We start from the raw sequence: 20,155 nt of genomic DNA on the forward strand, positions 1-20,155 counted from the left end.
GTACACACGGCTTACACACGTGATGAAATTACAGCCAAGAACAAAGGATCCAATCATTGAGACAGTTTATTAACACATATTTACATGCCTCGAAAATCAAGCAAATCGCATATTTACAGTGATCATTCGCTCCATGAGTAATTGGTAGTTCACCGCGAATATTACACTTTAGAAAAGGGGTACGGCCTGTTTAGGCTGGCCATAGAGTGCTTACATAGGATGATACATCCTGAAAACAAAGCATAGGGAACACCGACGACACTAATAGAAATTGACTGAAATGTAACTGTAATGCAAACTGGTTGACAGCTACAAATGGGCCACAGTGTCCTGATAGTAGGCAATGCACCATGAACATAAACCTTATTCAATGCCGAGGCTCGCCGTTACTGCCGCCGGCGACCACAAAAGCATGCCACGCAATGTCCTTGTTGCAGACGTACAGTCCAGGAAGTAGGGCACCAAACTTTTGGGGCACATTACAGGCATTAGTATTTCATCAATAGACAATGCTGCCCAGATCCAAAGCAGGCTACATCTTATGGACCATGCAACCGAGAAAGTGCCAAGTACCATAAAAGCAAAGAAACATTGAAGGCCCTCGTTTAAACATACGCATGTTGTTTGGCACGTGCTAAGACTGCATGTCACTCCACATGTAGCTTGCTGGGATCTGTGAACTTTGATGTCAGGATGTAGAACAATGATGGGAAGGGGACGACGGCAAGTAGTGCCCAGTGGAATGCTGGATCTCGCAACTGGGTGATGGCGATGATTCCGTAGGCGTGGAGGAACCAATGGCCGATGAGAATTGTCAGGTTCCGTGACTCCTTCAGTGTTTGTGAGAACAAGGAACACATGGACTGAAAGAGACAAATAAAGGTGAGAATGTGAGATAAGTGAATGGGACCATACTTTTATTAGTAGTAGGCTCTATTAAAGACCAACTGCAACAAAATCTCACTTGATCTCAATTTGCTTAAAACGTGCAGTAGTAGATGTCACCCAAGTAGTAACTGTAGCAAAGTTATAGAGCTAGCGATCACACGGATGTATCATTAACAGCATTGAGATAGCCCCATCGCTGATGACAGGCACCCCTATAGTGGTACAGCTACACGATACGGCAAATATGACATGTACGTATTTCAGAATTGCACCGGGAGCTGTGCCAATGGAATTTTTTGCCATTAGAATATGTGAAAATGCCTTGTGTAAGTGCAGTTGCAAGCAATGCACACTATGCGTATGAAGTAGCAAGCAAGCACGTTGGTTCTGGTGAGGCCAAGTGTGGGTTCTGTGTTGCTTCCAGTAGGCTGTAACAACTGTGGTCTTTCCAGTTTGGTACAGAAAGCAGTAGTTGTTGCAATTTGATGGCACAACCATTCACATTTCCCAGAAAAAATTATTTGTGGTGAACCTGCTCAGTAGTTACACTATCACTATAAGTATTTTTTATGCTACGCAAAATGTGGCTTCATTTGGCCTTTAAGAAAGGCAGCGACACAGATTTGTTGCTTTGACTTGCTTAATGTGCAATGAAAAAGAAGGAAGAAAAGACCAGAGTGCTATCAAATCACATTCTTCGACATGTGTACCTCGCCACACTGACTTGAATTGTTTGTATGGGAAAGCAGTTGTCACTGTATGTATGAACTTCTGGCCTGTCAATAATTTTAGCCTTTTCGTCCATTTCTGTGTGAATACTATGTGTTTCACACGAAAATCAAGGTCTCGGCAGGCACCCAAGAGATGCCTCTAGCTTTCGATTTCTCTAAACGTGTCTGCACCAGGATTATACAATTGACTTCCGTTAATTCGTCCCTGACAGGACCAACAAAACTGATCGAATTATCCGGCAGGTCGAATTAAACACGATATAAAAAAATTCCAAAACACACTGCTGATTCATTTGGTAGTAGCATCCAACATCCAACAAGCTCCCCGAATCAAATGTGCGCCCACTTTCAATGTGTCCAAAGTAGAACGCTAACGTAGAAATGACATTAAAGCTCCTAAACAAAGTAGAAATCTAACGCGCACCCGATGGTTCAGCAAGAAATATTGCTGCACAGTGGCGGCCGGTTTCCTGAAGTTAACGGTTTCTTAATGATAGCTTTGCTGCAATACGTCCATGTTATGCAGTAAAGCATGCAAACGTTGCGAAGGCGTTTTTTTTTTTTTTTTTTTTTTCCCCTATTGCATTGCAGAGGCAATTTTCGGATCACTTTTCTTTAAAAAAAAAAAGGGCACGTGTTAGAATCGGGTAAATACTCTAATCAGGCATTGTGAGCTACGGTTATTGCTTGAAAATATTCCTACGGCGGGCAGAAAATGGGCGTTTTCAACGAGCGATGACATGTGTTCAACGCATTCACTGCCCCCTAAGCTCTGCCAAGACACGACGCCACTAAAGGTGTCGCTATCGGGGTCACCATAGGAATCAGGCGCGTGTGTGCTGACTGGTCAAGTTTGAATTATCCGACGAAGGTTCATTTTAGGATGAAAACAACAAAAGCTTGGGCTTATAGAAATGTACAGGCGCCCGCCAGACCTTTGGCCGGGATCGAATTAATCAAAAAATCTAATTAGCCGGTGTAAAATTAACGGAAGTCAACTGTACTTGTACAAGGCATCTCTTGTACACCTAGTAATATACTCGTACAAAGATGTTTCCTACAATGCAAACTGTACTTTATCCACTAGTCACCTGTCTTAATTCCAATAAACAATAATTGCGCACTGTTTGTGAGACAAGGTGTTGAGACAGTTGATAGTCAATAAACACTTTGCATGAGAGTCACTGAATTTTAGTGTTTGTTAGCCTTAACCATTTGAATTACGGTTTTCAGTGTATGTGATGCAGGCAAAGCGTCAAATAAACCTCACAAAACACGACATTAAAGGGACCCTGAAACGATTTTGACAATTTTGTAGAAACATACTCAGTCGTTAGGGAAGGTCCTTCTGAACATTAAGTGATGCATTTAATTGCTCCGTGTAAAGCATGTAATTTATTATAAGGTCCTAAACAGGTGCATCGCTAGTGATCGCAGCGGCGCCCCTCCCCTGAGTTTTCAGCCGGCCCCTCCCATTTGACGTAGTTAGCCCAACTGACATCAGATGGATGAGCTATCTGGATGATTAGGTACCCAGGTCGCGTTAAAAATAATTTTTTCACCTTTATGATGAACAAATGTTGTTCGTAATAGTGGGAATGTTGGTTAATTTGTTTCTATAAAAAAAGAAACACAAAATGAATACACAACGACAATTTATCACTACACTCGAGCACTTCTGACACACAGCAAGTGTCATCTGCTTGCGCTACAATGTTCTCCACGAGCTACACGGTCAGTGTTGGTCTCGAGCTTTCATTTTGCGAGCACCATGGATCGCCCTTGTTACGTTGTGGGCTGCAAATATAGCGATCCGCGACAAGTCAAACTGCAACATCATGTCGCTCTGCAAGGCAACATGCGAGTGGAGTGGCTGCAGCACATCGGGCTGTCGGTATCTGATCGGCACCAGCATCTATGCGTTTGAAGCAGTCACTTCATGTCGGAGGATAACTACCACAAAAGACAGTTTTAACGTGTCTGGTATACAGGTAAGCGCAAACAAGCAGACTGGGAGTTTTATAGGATGAGCAGAGGCTCAAATGTGAAAGGCCTGCACGGTGCAGCCACCTGGTGGCACAGAGCTCAACGAGACAAACACAGAGCTAGTATATCAGTAATCAAGTCTATTCTACTTCGCTGCTGGCGTAAATTTTCGACAGGAGCGTAATCGTGAACACATTGTCTTTCTAAATGTTTAAAATGTTCTACATTTGGCTATAGCAATAGTAGCTTTGGGTCTGGCTCTGCACCACCAGGTGGCTGCACTGTACAGGCTGCTCAAGCTGCTCACGTTTACGCTAAAGCCCCTTCATCTCAGCGGTAGTAGTATGGATCGAGGGGCTTTAGTTCGCGCCTCCACCAATTCGTCAAAACGCCCAGCTCGCCTGCAGTTACCGTAATACTGGACATGCTCGGCACTGCAAAAGAACACTCGCAACACACACTGCTCGGATAGCTCTCACGGGGGATCGATAGCCAGACGGCTACCAGAGAGGTTGGAGAGGCTTCGCGCGATGGCTCCAAGACAACCGGAAGTAGACGACACGACGTCACACATGACGCAGAGCCAGTGAAGGCGGAGCTTAGCCCCGATCACTCGGCAAACGAGTTGAGGAGAAAACGGATGGCTAGGAAGGAGGGTAACTTGTAATCATTCGTAGCTCTCTTAATATGAGACGCTTCGCTTAATTGTGGTGCTAATGTTTTACCGTGGCTGTACCCTACGCGTCTACAAAATTTGTCTGAACCGTTTCACGGACCCTTTAAGCAAACACAGTACGAAGGTACAACTCCCACACCGAGTTTCCATAGGATAGATGGGAGTGTGCTCACCTGATCAAGCCTGAATGCAAAGTGAGAAGCCATGGACACCACGGACAAGATTATCACTATGTACGGAAAGGCGTAATCTGGAACAGAGATGGCAACCAATGACTGATACAACATTAGCCCTCAGAATTTAAGGAAGGTCGTTATCAAACTGCTTCAATTTGTATGAATAACTGATGCAACATTAGCCCGACCAGTTACATAGAATGTTGTGAGGGTGATTATCAAATTACCTCAATTCGGGAGGAAATAAAGTGCAAAAATACTAGTTTATCTATGCAAACGTGAAAAAGCAATGTGTCGATACTGACCACAATGCATATGCACAGTGTACTAACTGTAACTGACTGGGACATTGACACATACCAGCCTAAGGTCCTTCATTACATTAACGCATGTTGCATGCATCACTGTGATGTGCAAATATTGAAGTTCCTGGATCTGTGCACATTTGAGTGCTTACAGGGTCAAACACCAAATTCGGGAAAACCTCACAATAGTGAAGGGAAAGCCAGAATTACTTCGTTATATCTATTACGTCATTATAACCATTGTTCACCCTCACAACCAACACATTGTTTGTTGGAGGGTGGTAGGTTGCGGTGAGTTAGCAAAAGCCCCCAACGCTTTACAAAAGGAACCCAAAAAATTATTTTCTGTCGCATCTTTCGTCAGCGAGTTGACTGGTTTCTCTAATGTGGCTATGGACGTTAATCCACCTTTGCCGTCATTGGGTGCGCAGATTCACTGTTCCCTAAGCTCCGCCACGACAGACGCTACCACTAAAGGGGTCGTTATTGGGGTCATCATAGGGGTCAGGCACGTGTGCTGACTGGTCAAGTTCGAATTATCTGGCAAATGCCAATTTTAGGATCGAAATAACAAAGTTTTGGCCCATAAAAATGCATGAGCGCTGGCCTGGACCTTCGGTTCGGATGGAATTAATGGAAGTCTATTTTATTTACTCTCTTCTGATGCACTCTTTTTTTTCTGATGACAAGCTATTGTCATTAAAATTTTGGTAATCCAATCTAATCCACACCGCTGCAGCTGTGGTAGCTTTTTGTATGCTCCAGGCTGCTATATATGGTCTGCAAGGCGTTTATGAAATGTGGTATCTCGAATACCATAGACAGTGCCAAAGATGAAGACGCTCGAGGCTATCAAAAGGAATAAGGAGGCCTCCAACAGTAGCTATGAGTGATGCCTGGTCCACTGCAGCTTGCATGCAATAATTTTGTTTTTTCAAGTGAAAACATATTGCCATTATTCCCTACTTTACCATGAAAAATTGGCGAGTGAGCGATCAAGGTCACTAAATTTTTAATTTCTTGAAATATGAAAAACAATCAGGCTGCGTGTTACAGATGAGAGCGTTTCGTTTTACATTTCTGGCCTTAATAATCAGGTGCGCATTAAAATCGAGTAAATATGGTAGATGGTGTGATGACATAAGGATATGTTCAGGCACAGGAGTGCAATGGCTGACAGGGGTAAATGGACGTTATTGGGAGAGGCTTTTACCCTGCAGAGGACCTAAATAGACTGATGACGATAATGGATATGGGATGGTGTTCGTGATTGTGGTGAAGATTGTGGTGATGGCCATGTTTAACTGGAAGAACACACAATGTACCTACGCCGTCCAGCTAGTTAGTCACTATCATTATTGGCCTATTTCATGTACACTGCAGGACAAAAGCTGCCCTTAAGAAATCCCCAATGGACGACTTTAGAAAGCGGCATGCGCCCTCAAGTGGCCGCCAGTAAGGTATTATGGGAATCTTGAGGAAGGGTGCTCTGTCTTCTGCTTCACTTGCAGCTACTCACGTAGTATGTGCCTCGTCTAACTGGAGTCAAACCTTTCTTCTACTGTGTTGATTAACTATAGCACAACAGGTTACAGAGCGCAACAAAGATAAGCGCGGCCCCAGTGGCCACAAAATGCCATGCAGGTACCGCAATCATCATGTCTCCGAGCAATCGGTGCGCTGTGTGCAGCAGTGCTCCAACACCGGCTTTTTGCATGCAGCGAAGCTCATGAGTGACAACTTGCTTTTGTGAAACGCACAGCCGAGGCACGCTGCTGAGAAGACAGTGGCACGCGATCAGAACATGAAGTTTTCCATACTACTACGTTGCATTTCGGCTGTCCGTATGGGCTGTCCGTATTGCCCGGAATCATGTTTAAAGCAATTCAGCGCATAAACAGTTTCTCGTGGGACTCTTGACCACATCTGTTATGCACTAGAATATGCTTCATGCCGGTCAGAATACTTAAAGTGTTATTTTGAACGGGTAACTGTGAATGTGTCTTTCAATGCATTTTGACAAATTGTCTGGGACCACCGATGGATTGCACATAAGCATTGCCTGCCGCTGGTGCTTACTTCCAAGTGTGTGCCGAAAAATATGCTTTGGTTTATAATGGTAACAGCAACGAGGTTCTTGCCAGTATGTTTTTCCTATTTAAGAGCACGCATGAGCACACTGTTTCACAAAACGCTACGCAGCCCCTATTGATTGCAGCAGCCGTCCGACAACATTTACAAGCCTTGCGCACATTTCATGGGCAGATAACTTCTCAGACATTTCTCGCAGAAGTGTGGTTGTGTCGGCAAGTGTAGGTGAAGAGCCCGAGGCAAAAATAAAGCATCAGCTGCTGCACTCGCACATTTCCGTGTATAGGGCCAGCATGTGCAGACACAGCATGAAAAATTTTGGGCGCATTGAAGCGGGAGTTGCGCAAGCTCAGGCTGGCTCACGTCGCAACGACCACCCACACACAGAAACCAATCAGGGCACCCAGTTTTCCAAGCGTTTCAATGATGCTTCAATGGCAAGCTTGGTTGGCGGCCTCACTGCAGAACCCCGCAGAGGCCGCGGTACCTGGATGCCATGCGCAGCACATGGCCTCTAAAACCGAAACTGGCCCTCACAGTTCCCATAATGCCCTTGGCACCACAGGCGGCGCCAACATTTCTAAAGTCGTCCATTCTTCTTTCTGGGGTTTTACGTGCCAAAACCAATTCTGATCATGAGGCACGCCGTAGTGGAGGGCTCCGGATTAATTTTGACCACCTGGGGTTCTTTAACGTGCACTACAACGCAAGCACACGGGCGTTTTTGCATTTCGCCTTCATCGAAATGTGGCCGCTGCGGCCAAAGTCGTTCATTAACCCTGTCTTGTGCCAGCTCGCATGCCTGCCTGTCTCCTACTCTTGTCGCACCATCTATTTATCTGCCGTCCTCGACTGCACTTCCCTTCTCTTGGCAGCTAATCTGTAACTTTAAGAGACCATTGGTGTATGCTGTGTTCCACTTTGTTACACTGCAAGCAAAAACATTACTCACACAGCAGCCCGCCCATAGTAGCATGAATGAGGCCCAATGCAGGAATGGCGTACATGGTCAGGAATACTGACTTCTTTCCCTGACCGGAGAATACCTTGTAGACTAGCAGGGGCCGCAGGAGCAGCAAGGATGCCAGGCAGAGGCCGTAGAAGACAAAGATCATGGAAAACCTGCATGGCAAGAAGAGATGCAGCTGGAGACGGAGACTTCGAGGGGAGGAAGGTTATCTTAGGCTAGACGGGCAGATTACACTTTGTGATACTAAATCGGTCAGTCCTACTGTTGGCAAAGGATTGGTAAGCCAGAAAGTATGCCAAAATGAAAGGCAGGTGGCGCCACCACCTTTCTGGTGATGTTGTTTGGAAGTGGTTCTTTGCAGCTAGGTCCGTACGGCAAGAGATATCTGAGGACTTCTTGTTGGGGAATCTTGCTTCTAAATATGCTTTGCTTCGTCTGTCCCTAGCCGAGCTGCACTACACAACAGCGGATAAATACTACGGAATTAGCTGTTCCTGAGTTTGTCTTTCATGGCCTAGCGGTCAGAGCACTGCACTCACGACTGGGAGATCCGTAGTTTGAATTGCGTGTTCAACAAGCTTTTTTTCTTTTTTTTATATATATTTCTGCATTATTATATCATTTCCTCCTTTGACTTCTGCAGTCATACTTATTTTCCTGTGCTACAAAACCAGGCCTGAGAAGGTTCCTGCAAAGGGGAGCGAAGCGACCCGGCACAAAGCACAGGTGGGGCCTTAGATAGATACCGCTTTTAGCTGCTGCTGACCAATAAATAATGATATGTTACTGCAAATTCGCTTTATTCTAAAATATTAATTTTCAGGTTATACCACAGTATAACCTGAACCTGAAAGGTTATACTGCCTCTGCCCGAAATAGCTTTGTCTCTCAATCACAGCTCGTGCCCACACATATTAAATTAATTATACACAGTAATAGACACACAGTCTGTCATCCTGCCTAGAGTAGCACTAAACCACAAGGGAAGCCCATATGGGTTTCTTCCTTAGGAAACCACATGGGTTTCCTTTGTAGTTTCGTACTGCTCGCAGCTGAATATCTCCATTTCATAAAAATGCCTCAGCCCTGTGGATTTATGCAGATCTCATTTGCCAGATGCACAAGTGTTTGCACGTGTTTGTGTATAATTTTCCTTCCTGTTCTACCGTGACTTCCCCAGGAAAGTGATCAAGAAGCTCCTTTGCGCTCACAGTGGGTAGACGGCCTCCTGGGTGCAGCGCAGTGTGTGCTTGTACCCCGGCGTCGGGTTGTGCAGCAGGGTGTACCAGTCCGAGAGTCGCTGCACTCGGCACGTGTGAAGCAGCACTTGACCCACGGGGGGTGTCGAGAGAAGCGTCGCCACTGCCGCCAGCACCGTCTCGAACAGGGCACACGCGTGGAGTGCAAGCACTTCGGGGGTGAAGCTACGGGAGAGGCAGATGACACGAGACACATATCAGGAATCTTTTTTATTTTTTGCTGGGTCTCATTACTTCTTTTCAAACCACACACGACTCCCCCCCCCCCCCCCCCCCCCCCGCTGCACACTGCCCTTCACTGCTTCATTATGAACATCACACACTGAAATACGTTTTATTAAGACATGTTGGTTCTTGCTGTGAATAAGGTGAAAGGGCATAATTAAAAGGACACCAAAAGGTGAACACTCAATCTTGAGTATTACATTACTCTTATAGAAACATAGCAACATTTGTTTAGTGCCAACAGAAGATAGCTGCACCGAGTATAGTGAGTGAAAGAGTAGCACAATTCTTCTGCAATTCAGAGCACTCGTTTTGAACATGGTCCCTCATGCAGCTTCACAGAGATTGAATTAATTATACACGGGTCTCTCTAATTTGCCATTCCAAACTGCCGAGGACTGCCTACGCCTACGCTCATTGGCTGAAAGCAATGCCTCGGGCGGTCCTGGGCAGTCTGCGATGACAAATTGAAGAGACCTACTGGCAACCTCAGTGGCCCTGCTCAACCATGTTCAACCAGCTCTGATAGGGGGTGCCACACTTTCATAAAAAGCACCAACAGTGTGGTGTGAAGAGGCAGCACCAGCGAGTTCCGTACGAACTTACTTTCACATGGAAGTGCAATGTAATTGGCATGCTTATTATCAGCGATTGTCTACAACTTATCATGTATAAACGGGACGAGTTATGTGATTGGAATCGCTGACATATTGGCGAAGAGGCAGTGCCAGTTGTGTCCTACGTTTACCTCATTTTCTTGCTTACGAGAGCTCTGTTCCTTGTTTTTGCTAGAAGTGTCACTCTAGACACCACAGAACGCTGACGCATCACTCTAGTATGTCTTAACAGTTGCGTACAGTGTCTCTTTAATGCGGCTCTCACACGAAGTCAAGCAGAACACTGACCTCCGTCGACGCATGGTCTTGTCGATGATGTACCACTCGACCACCAGCAGCAGCAGTGCCATGAAGCCCAGGTAGAGCCAGTCGTAGAACTGGGGCAGGTCGCCACATGGCAAGCACAGCTTGCTCTCACGGGACACCCGGAATCCACGAGGACAGGCCTGAGGCAGAGTGCACCAGGTACATTTGCTCAGGTGGTAAAAGTGACTGACCAGTTGGGTGGTCCTATTAGACTGTTACCAACTGGTGAACAGCTGCTTTTTTACAAGACTCCGTATGTCGCAACTTGACACACACGGAATTTCACGCAGACACCACCTCAGAATGATTGTTGATGTTAATGCGATTAACAGAGAAGCGATGTAGCTGCACACTGTTTTTCCCCGCCGAAACGCGCCATATGTATGGAGCGTGTAGTGCAGCTGGCCTCCTCGCGCTTCCGTTCGGACACGCTGTGCCAGCCAACGCCGCCGCCGCAAAGTCCACACATGCTGTGTGCCTGAATACATATGACGCAGGTTCGATTACAACCAGCACCAAAGAAATTTTAAAAATTTTTATTTTTGGGTCATTCAAGAGCGGCACACACTCAGTGGCACGCACCCAGTGACCCAAGTTGGCGTGAAAGAGGTTAGATGCAGTCAAACACAACGCAAACTGGGTGAAGTTCTCAAAACATTGTAATCCCATTAATAGGAGGGAGTGTCAGGTGTACATGACTCTTGTGATTAAACAGCTGGCTTGTTCGAGCTCAAATTTCGGAGATAGCATTTTGTGGTGGATGCATTTTAATATCATGTCTCGATGCACTAGCTACTTGCTGTTTCATTCTGAATAAATAAGAAGTGTGCATCCTCTACGGCGGTGCCAAACAGAAAGCGCAGAATTTGTGGGAATGGAACAGCATCGCCGCCTGTCACTTTAACGGCAAAACACAGCGAACACCACATTTTGGCCATAGTCTGCTGCAGGGATGGCCGAACTGCGGCTCGCGTGCTGCACGCGGCTCCTTGCGGGTCCAAGTGCAGCTTGCGAGTTTCTGGCATCTGTACCCTCCCTCCTTCATATTTCTGCCTCTAAAGACCAGCTTTCTCCGAGCTCTAGCTATAGAGATTGCGCACACAGGCAGCAATACTTCAAGGTGCTTGCTTCACAAATCGGGAGGCACATTGCAAAGGCACAATAAGACATCGCTGCATGAGTGGCATTCACTGTGACTACAAGTTACCTTGGAGAAAATGAAATTTGCCACGCCCCCATTTTACTCTGGCTCTTGACTAAAAAGACTATTTTGTAGGGCTCTTTGCATAAGCCTGTATGGTCACCCCTGGTCTACGGTACTGCCCTAACAATGACAGACAGCGCGCTATCATTCCATTACTGCAAATTCAACGCTTCCTGTTGCACATTGCTGTATGTAACGTATACTTAATTCCTATTTGTTCTGGATGAAACATGCAAAAGTAAGGTTCCAAAAGTTTTATTGACATACATTCAGCGTGAAATGCTACGGCTGTGTGAAACTTGCACGCGATATGAGCCAGCAGTTTAGCCAGGAGAGTCATATTTACACCTGACACAACAATCTGCCAACTTAATGGTGTGTTTGATGTCCAATACTACACTCTTGATGCGAGATATTTGTGCATGATTAAACAGCGCGTCCTTTCTTACGTTCTGCACTCTGGTCAGGCTCTTACGTAAAGCTTGGGAATAAGCATGAATGAATTCAGGCTTGACAATAAATTAAAGAATTTAATCAACAGAGTATTTAAGAAATGGAACAGCACACGCACTGCAGACTTCCCTGCTCGTCAATGTCCATCATGGTGCGCACGCACACAGCATATTTCCCGAACAGTTTCTAAATACAATCCGGCGGCACAGCAGGTAATAATAGTCGCGCTCCAGCTCCTAACCGCGGATGCTTTCAAAAAGAGGCTCAATCCGAAATATGTCTACACATCATTTTTAACCACTTCGAGGTCAAAGTTATGCGCAAATTTGGGCATGGGAGTTTGTATACGTACCCCACAATCGCTGTAGGAACCATTGTCGAATCTGATTCGGCCGCAATACAGGCCAGGGCAGTGGGTCCTGGTCCGTTCTGCGCACGATGACAGGAAATGATCGAGGTGCATTTACAGGCCCGCGAGTTCGAACGGGCAAAGATATGTCGCATTTCTTACCGTAGTGGTAAATGTTCTGCATGGCGCAACCAGCGTTTGAACGTAGGAACGTATACGAAGCGTTATGTCGGTCGATTTCGCGCTAGCGAAAGTGTTATGCGCGTCTGCGAGCAGACGATGAAACGTTCGACACGCATGCTACGTTTGCATTCGACGCATTCAAACCCTGTCGCTGCCCAAGAAACGAACTATATTGTTTAGCTGTTATGGATGCATTTTGGGTGAATTTCTTAATGACAACAGAAAATCGCAAGCAGAAAAGTTTCGTTCCGACGCGGACCTAAAAAAATCGCGTTCTTCTCCCTTTTGTAAGGCCTGACACCACGACCGTAATATGCAGAAGGGCGCTAGCGTAAGGTTACATTTAAACAATTAAACCTTTGCTTGATAAAATTACATGCAAATAAAACAGATTGGCATTATTTTTAAAGTAGTGTAAGCGATAGTAGATACAAATTTCCCAGATTTCACAGATTCAACACTTACGAACATGCATACTTACGGGCGAACAATACGTGCGGCATGAATAAGTTGAGAGAGAATAAAAATCGCGAAGGTAATGTTAAGTAAACGTTGATTTGGGCCTTTTGAATAGTAATATTAAGGTCCCTGCTTATCATTATTATTTATGGGAGAAAATAAGCATCCTCTAAAAAATAAGAGACGACGATCTGTACTTTCAGTACAAATGGTGCGCAAGAACTGCGGCGAGTGATAGAATTTTACTTGTCATTTAAATGATCCACCCGCTTCTTGGCCAATTTAAGAATGAGTCATGTCTCAAGGGCACTAGAAAAGTTTAAACTTCTCGTAGAAGCTTAGATGCGGCACACCCACAAGAATATTCAGCATGCAGCAGCTTGAAACTACCACAGACTCAGACGTGGCTGCAGGTTGCTACGGTCCTGGAAGAATAGCAGCCACACAGAAATAAGGTTATTTATTGTGAAATGGTGATGACTTACGGTGGGTCACCAAGGGGATTATCCCACATGAACTTGTGCTCTGGTCCTTTAGAAAAGACCACTATACTCAATTTCATACTTTGCAGGCAATGCTGCAGAAGCAACACACGTAGCGCAGTCGTAAAAGCCTGACTTTGTGAGTTTACTAGTTCAGTTACTTTTGAACTGCAATGTTTTCTACGTAATAACTACTTGACCATTACCACTGCAACTTGTGGGCATAAGGGTACATCATATCACATATTTCTCCACCTTTGTGCATCCAGTAGATGACGTACAATGTGTTGGTCACAAGTGCGAGCGGTGTGCTGTGCCACGGCCGCTGGAAAAAAAAAAAAAAAAAAAGGATTTTTTTTTTTTTTTTTCAGATCTGACACCATGAAATGAATATATGTCAAGTCTTGTGACAAAAGCGTGAGGCTTAATGTTGCATCAAAAAACACAAGTAACGCACTACATTTTATATCACAAATGTGCAATGAGAATCTCAGCCTTTATAGCACTACTTGCTATGCATGATATGGAGTAACAGTGTAGTGATGTCTTTCGGCAGGAGAAATGAAAAATGTGTGGTGTTCACATACACCTGATGCACTTGCTTGCCAGGGTTGTGTTTTGCACTGCAAGTGTATTTAAAAAGTGCACTGTTGAAGATATAAACACTGCAGGTAAACTTCATAGCGAAGCTACTGCCACCACCACCACAGTAAGGAGAAAGAAACGCATCGGAAAAATGAGTGGAGACACTTGTTTAAAATCAAGTGGAAGCAAAAAATGTTCCACATTGCCGGATGACACTGTTCCCAAGGAGGTGGGGCATTGTGCCCAACGATCACAAAATATGCAGGGAACACTGCAGCTTAAGACGAGGGCAATTTTGAACTACTTGTAGTTTTTGATTCCACATGACCGAACATATTTTTGATACGCTCAATTTAACACCTCCAAAGTTTTATTTAAGCGTGGGAAAGTTAAATCAAAGCCAACAGTAGTGTTCCTTGCTATGCTAGAGGAAGTTTTCAGTTGTGAGTAGTTCTGACAACCGGTCACTAATTACTAAACAAATGAATTTCTTCCTCACACTTGCTTTTTGGATACGGATGTGCTCTCCGTGGCCAGAAACAAAGGAGAACAAGTTGTAATTTGTAATTTTCATACACGTGGCGTTTGGGCTGTGTGGGGTTATTATATAGTGCACTGTTGTAGCACTCTTGAAACTAAAAATTAGATGAGATTTTCTATACGTCTCGTGTCCACGTGCCCACTGGTGGGTGCGCTGTCTTCACTCTAAATACCACTTGCCACCTAGCCCTAGAGCAAGCTCACCTCAACAATTCTCTCGGAAAAGACTAAAATTGTTTTAAGGGACCCTTTACCTATGACTTACTGCACCCAACACACGAGAGCATTGCAGAAAAAGCGGTGAACAGCAAAGTATCACACAGTAGAGATAACTTACCTAGGGTACACCAATTTGCGTGCCACAGGCAACATTGTGAAGAGGAGTAAAAAATAATGGACACGAGAAGGTTTCTGCAGTTTGTATTTCACGAGCCTACAATATTGCGTAACAAACAAAAATGGACAAAATATCTTATCAATCCTTTTCATACAAGCTAAAAAAATACCTTTGTGCATCACATGGGAACTATGCATAATACACAGCGTATAACGATCACAATGATATACGGTAACCTTTCATTGGACGTTCACTGTTGGAGCATCCATAATACTAACACTGCACACTGCAGCACAAGACTTCTAATGAAGCGCTGTCTTCGAGCACAGTATCTATAAACAGCTGGCAAGAAAAATGGCAACAAAAAAATTCTACTGGCCTTGACATCACGCAAGGAAACACATTCACCGATTTCATAATCAGCAAAGAGCAAATTTAACAGGCTGCTGCGGTAATGTGAGGCATTTCATGGTAGCAGACAAGTGACAGTCCATAGGTACCATAGCCGTGTGCATAGATGTTTATTATCAACGTGGCAGGCATTGTCAACATGGTGCAAAGAACACCCGTCAAGACGTGGGCAGCAATTTGAATGCCATAAAGCAGAAGGTGCATCATTGTAGAATTCGTCGTGAACACACACGTTCCTCAACACATCAGCCACAAATCTGGTTGGCGCAAGGAATCAAGGGATGCAATCAAGGCACATGTATATGGCATGCACATGCCCATAAAATATTGATACATGCATATTGCGTGTTTCTTATGGACGATGCGCGCGGGCGCCCAGACGAAGAAGACGAATTGCGTTTGGCTCTCGAGCTGTCGGCTGAACTGGCCAGCGCTGCAGCTATCCTGTGCAAATATATTTTGTAAATAGTCTCCAGTACTCAATCCTTCGTTCGCGTAACATTTTGGTGGAGCGTGCCGTTCCCCGTCCTCGCCACGGAGCTCCGCAGCGGCCGCACCGTCCAGCTTTCCACCATGGCTCCCGCTGACGAGACCTCGTCTGCTCCTACTACTCCGACTCCAACCACAACGTACGTCACGGTTGCCACTCCCCGCGATCCTGGCATATTCTCCGGTCAAGATAATGTCGACGTTGATGACTGGCTCGGCATGTATGAGCTTGTTTGCCGCAACAACCACTGGGACCCTACCATAATGCTCGCGAACGTCCTCTTCTACTTGGACGGAACACCTCGTGTCTGGTTCCGGACACACGAGGAGGAGATCTCTAGCTGGGATGCTTTCAAGGAGAAGCTCCGCGACCTTTTTGGAAATCCGACCGGTCGGCAGCTGGCTGCAAAGAAAGAGCTTGCTACTCGAGTGCAGTCTTCTACTGAATCGTATGTCTCGTACATACAGGACGTGCTCGCTCTTTGCCGAAAAGTCGACGCGAACATGGTCGAAGTTGACAAGGTAGGCCACGTTCTCAAAGGGATCGCGGACGATGCGTTCAACTTGTTGATATTCAACAATGTGTCCACCATCGACGTCATTATCAAGGAATGCCGCCGCTTTGAGCTCGCCAAAAGCCGCCGCGTCATTCCGCAGTTCTCCCGGCTCCCTAACACGGCTGCGACGTCCTCCTGCGTCGCCATTACCGCTTCACCCCCGTCCAATGAGACCGTCACACGTATTGTTCGCCGCGAGCTCGAGGCTGTAAGTCCTGCCCCGTTCCATCCACGCCCAGTTGACCCCACCTTTGACCAACCAGCCCCGGCGATCTCCCTCATTCAGGAAGTTGTGCGGCAAGAATTTGCCAACCTGGGTTTTCCTGCTGCCTGCTCCGTCTCGCGACCTGACGCCCGACTGGTGCCGACAGCTGCGCCTAGCACCAATCTGTATTCCCCTCCCAGATACCGCAACCCTACAGAGTGGAGAACTCCGGATGACAAGCCCATTTGCTTCCGTTGTCACCGCATTGGCCACGTCGCTCGCCACTGCCGCACCTCCTGGATCTCGCCGTATTCGAGCTACTTCTCCCCGTCTCCGCGCCCTTATGCCGACCCTCGCCGCTACTCGCCTCGCCGTATGCCTTCTACCTCTGACGTATCCATCGATGACAGTCGTCCCGCTCGCTCACCGTCACCTCTGCGCCGTCGGTCCCCGTCGCCCCAGCCACGCCGCTATTCGTCGCCGACCAATTATGGGTCTTCCCGGACGGAAAACTAGACCATGCAGCTCCTGGGGGTAGCGCTGCATTATCTTCGTCGTGTCAAAATCCCCCATTGACGCTCCCAACGAACCAGAACTTACTTGATGTCCACGTCGACGGTGTCCCTTTGACGGCGTTAATAGATACTGGAGCCCAGGTGTCCATCATGAGTAATAACCTCCGTCGTCGATTGAAAAAGGTTCTCACGCCTGCTACTACACGAGCCGTACGCGTCGCCGATGGCAGCGCTGTTGCCGTCACTGGAATGTGTACTTCCCGGATCAGTATCGCCGACCGCCACATTCCCGTTCTTTTTACAGTGCTGACCAATTGTCCCCATGACCTAATCTTCGGACTAGACTTCCTTACGGCGCATTCAGCTTTGATCGACTGTTCTACCGGTACCCTTTGCCTCGAACTTCCTCTACTCGCGCATATTCGTGCTGAACTGCCGAACAACTTTAGTCCGACCGCCTTCGTCCGCCTGCCGCCTAAAACCTTGACTTTCGTCGAATTGCTATCATCTTTCCCTCTGCCCGATGGTGATTACGTCGCTACTCCTGTTCCTGATGTCCTTTTGATGCGCGATATCACTGTGCCCCACTCCGTCGTAACCGTCGCCGATAACCGGACATGCCTTCCCGTCGTCAATTTTGGACTAACAAAGCAAGTTCTACCCCAAGGCATATCGGTTGCAACGCTGCGCGCTATAGGAGATGACCACGTCACGGCGTTTTCCGTCGACGGCTGCTCCGAGTCTTCACCATGTCCACAGGATGCTATTTGCCGTGACGAAATCTTTAGTCCCATGATTGCTGCGGACCTATTGCCTGAACAAGCAGCAGCTCTGTGTCGCCTTTTGGTTTCGTACCACGACATCTTCGACCTCAACAATCGACAGTTGGGCCAGACTTCAAATGTTAAGCACCACATAAATACTGGTGATGCCAGTCCTATTCATCGCCGGCCATATCGCGTTTCTCTTTCAGAGCGTAAGGTTATTCAAGATGAAGTGCACAAGATGCTTGCCAAAGGCATTGTTGAACCCTCGTCGAGCCCTTGGGCGTCGCCCGTTGTGCTTGTTAAAAAGAAAGATGGCACGTGGCGCTTCTGCGTAGATTATCGTCATCTAAACCGAATTACTAAAAAAGACGTCTATCCCTTGCCTCGCATTGACGACGCCCTCGATTGTCTCCACGGTGCCAACTACTTCTCATCAATAGACCTTCGGTCTGGTTATTGGCAAATTTCTGTGGATGAAAGGGACCGAGAGAAGACCGCATTTGTCACCCCTGATGGTCTTTATCAATTCAAAGTTATGCCATTCGGTCTGTGCAACGCCCAGCCACATTCGAGCGTATGATGGACTCTTTGCTTCAAGGGTTCAAATGGACAACATGCCTTTGCTACCTCGACGACGTTCTCGTATTTTCACCTACGTTTGAGACACACCTCGAGCGCTTATCAGCTGTTCTTCAAGTCTTTCGCGAGGCTGGGCTCCAACTAAATTCCTCGAAGTGTCACTTTGGTCGTCGGCAGATTACAGTGCTGGGCCACCTCGTCGACGCTTCCGGTATTCAACCAGACCCGGAGAAAATTCGTGCTGTCACGTCTTTTCCTGTACCTCAGTCTGTCAAAGACGTCCGAAGTTTTGTAGGACTCTGCTCCTACTTCCGACGGTTCATTAAAGACTTCGCAGCGATTGCCCGACCACTTACGGATCTTCTGAAGAAGGACGTGCCGTTTACCTGGGGTCCCGCTCAAACTGCCGCGTTTTCCCACCTGACCAACATTCTCACCACGCCGCCTATTCTGGCCCACTTTGACCCGTCCTGCCCTACAGAGGTCCGTACCGATGCCAGTGGTCACGGTATCGGAGCCGTCTTAGCCCAACGCCAACAGGGACGCGATCGTGTTATCGCCTACGCTAGCCGCCTCCTCACAGCAGCGGAGCGCAACTATTCGATTACAGAGCGTGAATGCCTGGCCCTCGTCTGGGCGGTTTCTAAATTCCGCCCGTACTTGTATGGCACGCATTTCTCTGTAATCACGGACCACCACGCGCTCTGCTGGCTTTCCTCACTCAAGGATCCTACCGGCCGGCTTGGTCGCTGGGCTCTGCGGCTACAAGAATTTTCCTATGCGGTAGTCTACAAGTCGGGCCGCCTACATCAAGACGCCGACTGCTTATCACGCTATCCAGTGGACGAACCACCCGCCGACCCTGACACCGATGCCGACGCTTTGCGTTTTCTCGGTTTCTCGGCTGCCACAAGTCGCCGACGAGCAACGCCGTGATGCCTCCTTGCGCGCCATCATTGATCGTTTGGAATCTTCGCCTTCTGATTCGTCCCTTCATTTGTTTGTTCTCCGGGATGGTGTATTATACCGCCACAACGTCCGCCCCGACGGTCCTGCCCTACTCCTCGTCATTCCTCGGCACCTCCGGTCAGCTGTTCTCCAAGAACTTCATGACTTTCCAACGGCAGGTCACCTCGGCGTCTCCCGCACCTACGACCGGATTCGCCGACGCTTCTTTTGGCCAGGCCTCGCCCGCTCCGTACGGAAATACGTTGCGGCGTGTGATAAATGCCAGCGGCGGAAAACACCATCGACGCTCCCTGCCGGGTGCCTTCAACCGCTCGACATTCCTTTGGAGCCGTTCTTTCGCGTTGGCTTGGACTTACTTGGCCCTTTCCCTCTATCAACGTCTGGCAACAAGTGGGTCGCTGTGGCGACAGATTACGCCACGCGCTACGCCATCACCAGAGCGCTTCCAACAAGCTGTGCCACAGATGTCGCCGATTTTCTTTTACGCGACGTGATTCTGCAGCATGGAGCTCCACACCAACTGCTCACTGACCGTGGTCGGACATTCCTTTCAAAAGTCATCGCCGACATACTGCAGTCCTGCTCAACCAGGCACAAGCTGACTACGTCTTACCATCCACAGACCAATGGTCTCACGGAGCGTCTCAATCGAACCCTGACAGACATGCTTGCAAAGTATGTCTCGTCTGACCATACTGATTGGGACCTCGTCCTACCGTATGTCACATTTGCATATAACTCTTCGCGCCACGACACTGCCGGCTATTCCCCGTTCTTTCTGTTGTTTGGCCGAGAACCCACATTGCCACTGGACACATCCCTTCCAACCGCCGCAGCAGAG

At 47.2% G+C, this 20,155-nt stretch overlaps 1 protein-coding gene across 1 annotated transcript; it reads right to left on the reverse strand.

Annotated features, from left to right (window-relative positions):
* Window positions 1–48: 48 nt before the first annotated feature.
* LOC119458029 (JNK1/MAPK8-associated membrane protein) lies at window positions 49–12,700 on the reverse strand. Its single transcript, XM_037719820.2, has 7 exons — window positions 12,399–12,700; window positions 12,240–12,316; window positions 10,213–10,370; window positions 9,035–9,247; window positions 7,806–7,975; window positions 4,455–4,531; window positions 49–863 (listed from the first exon to the last, which is right to left on the reverse strand). Exons 1-7 carry the CDS (start codon window positions 12,418–12,420, stop codon window positions 648–650), a joined length of 933 nt encoding a protein of 310 aa, XP_037575748.1. The 5' UTR covers window positions 12,421–12,700; the 3' UTR covers window positions 49–647.
* Window positions 12,701–20,155: the final 7,455 nt, after the last annotated feature.

The sequence above is a fragment of the Dermacentor silvarum genome, chromosome 7 (assembly GCF_013339745.2).
Source record: "Dermacentor silvarum isolate Dsil-2018 chromosome 7, BIME_Dsil_1.4, whole genome shotgun sequence".
In the NCBI taxonomy this organism is placed as follows: domain Eukaryota; kingdom Metazoa; phylum Arthropoda; class Arachnida; order Ixodida; family Ixodidae; genus Dermacentor; species Dermacentor silvarum.

Coding starts and splice junctions, on each gene's coding strand:
- LOC119458029 (XM_037719820.2), bottom strand. CDS start 12,420: ATGCAGAACATTTACCACTACG. Junction 10,371..12,239: donor GTTCCTACAGCGATTGTGGG/GTACGTATACAA, acceptor ACTCTGCCTCAG/GCCTGTCCTCGTGGATTCCG. Junction 7,976..9,034: donor CAGGAGGCCGTCTACCCACT/GTGAGCGCAAAG, acceptor CTTGCCATGCAG/GTTTTCCATGATCTTTGTCT.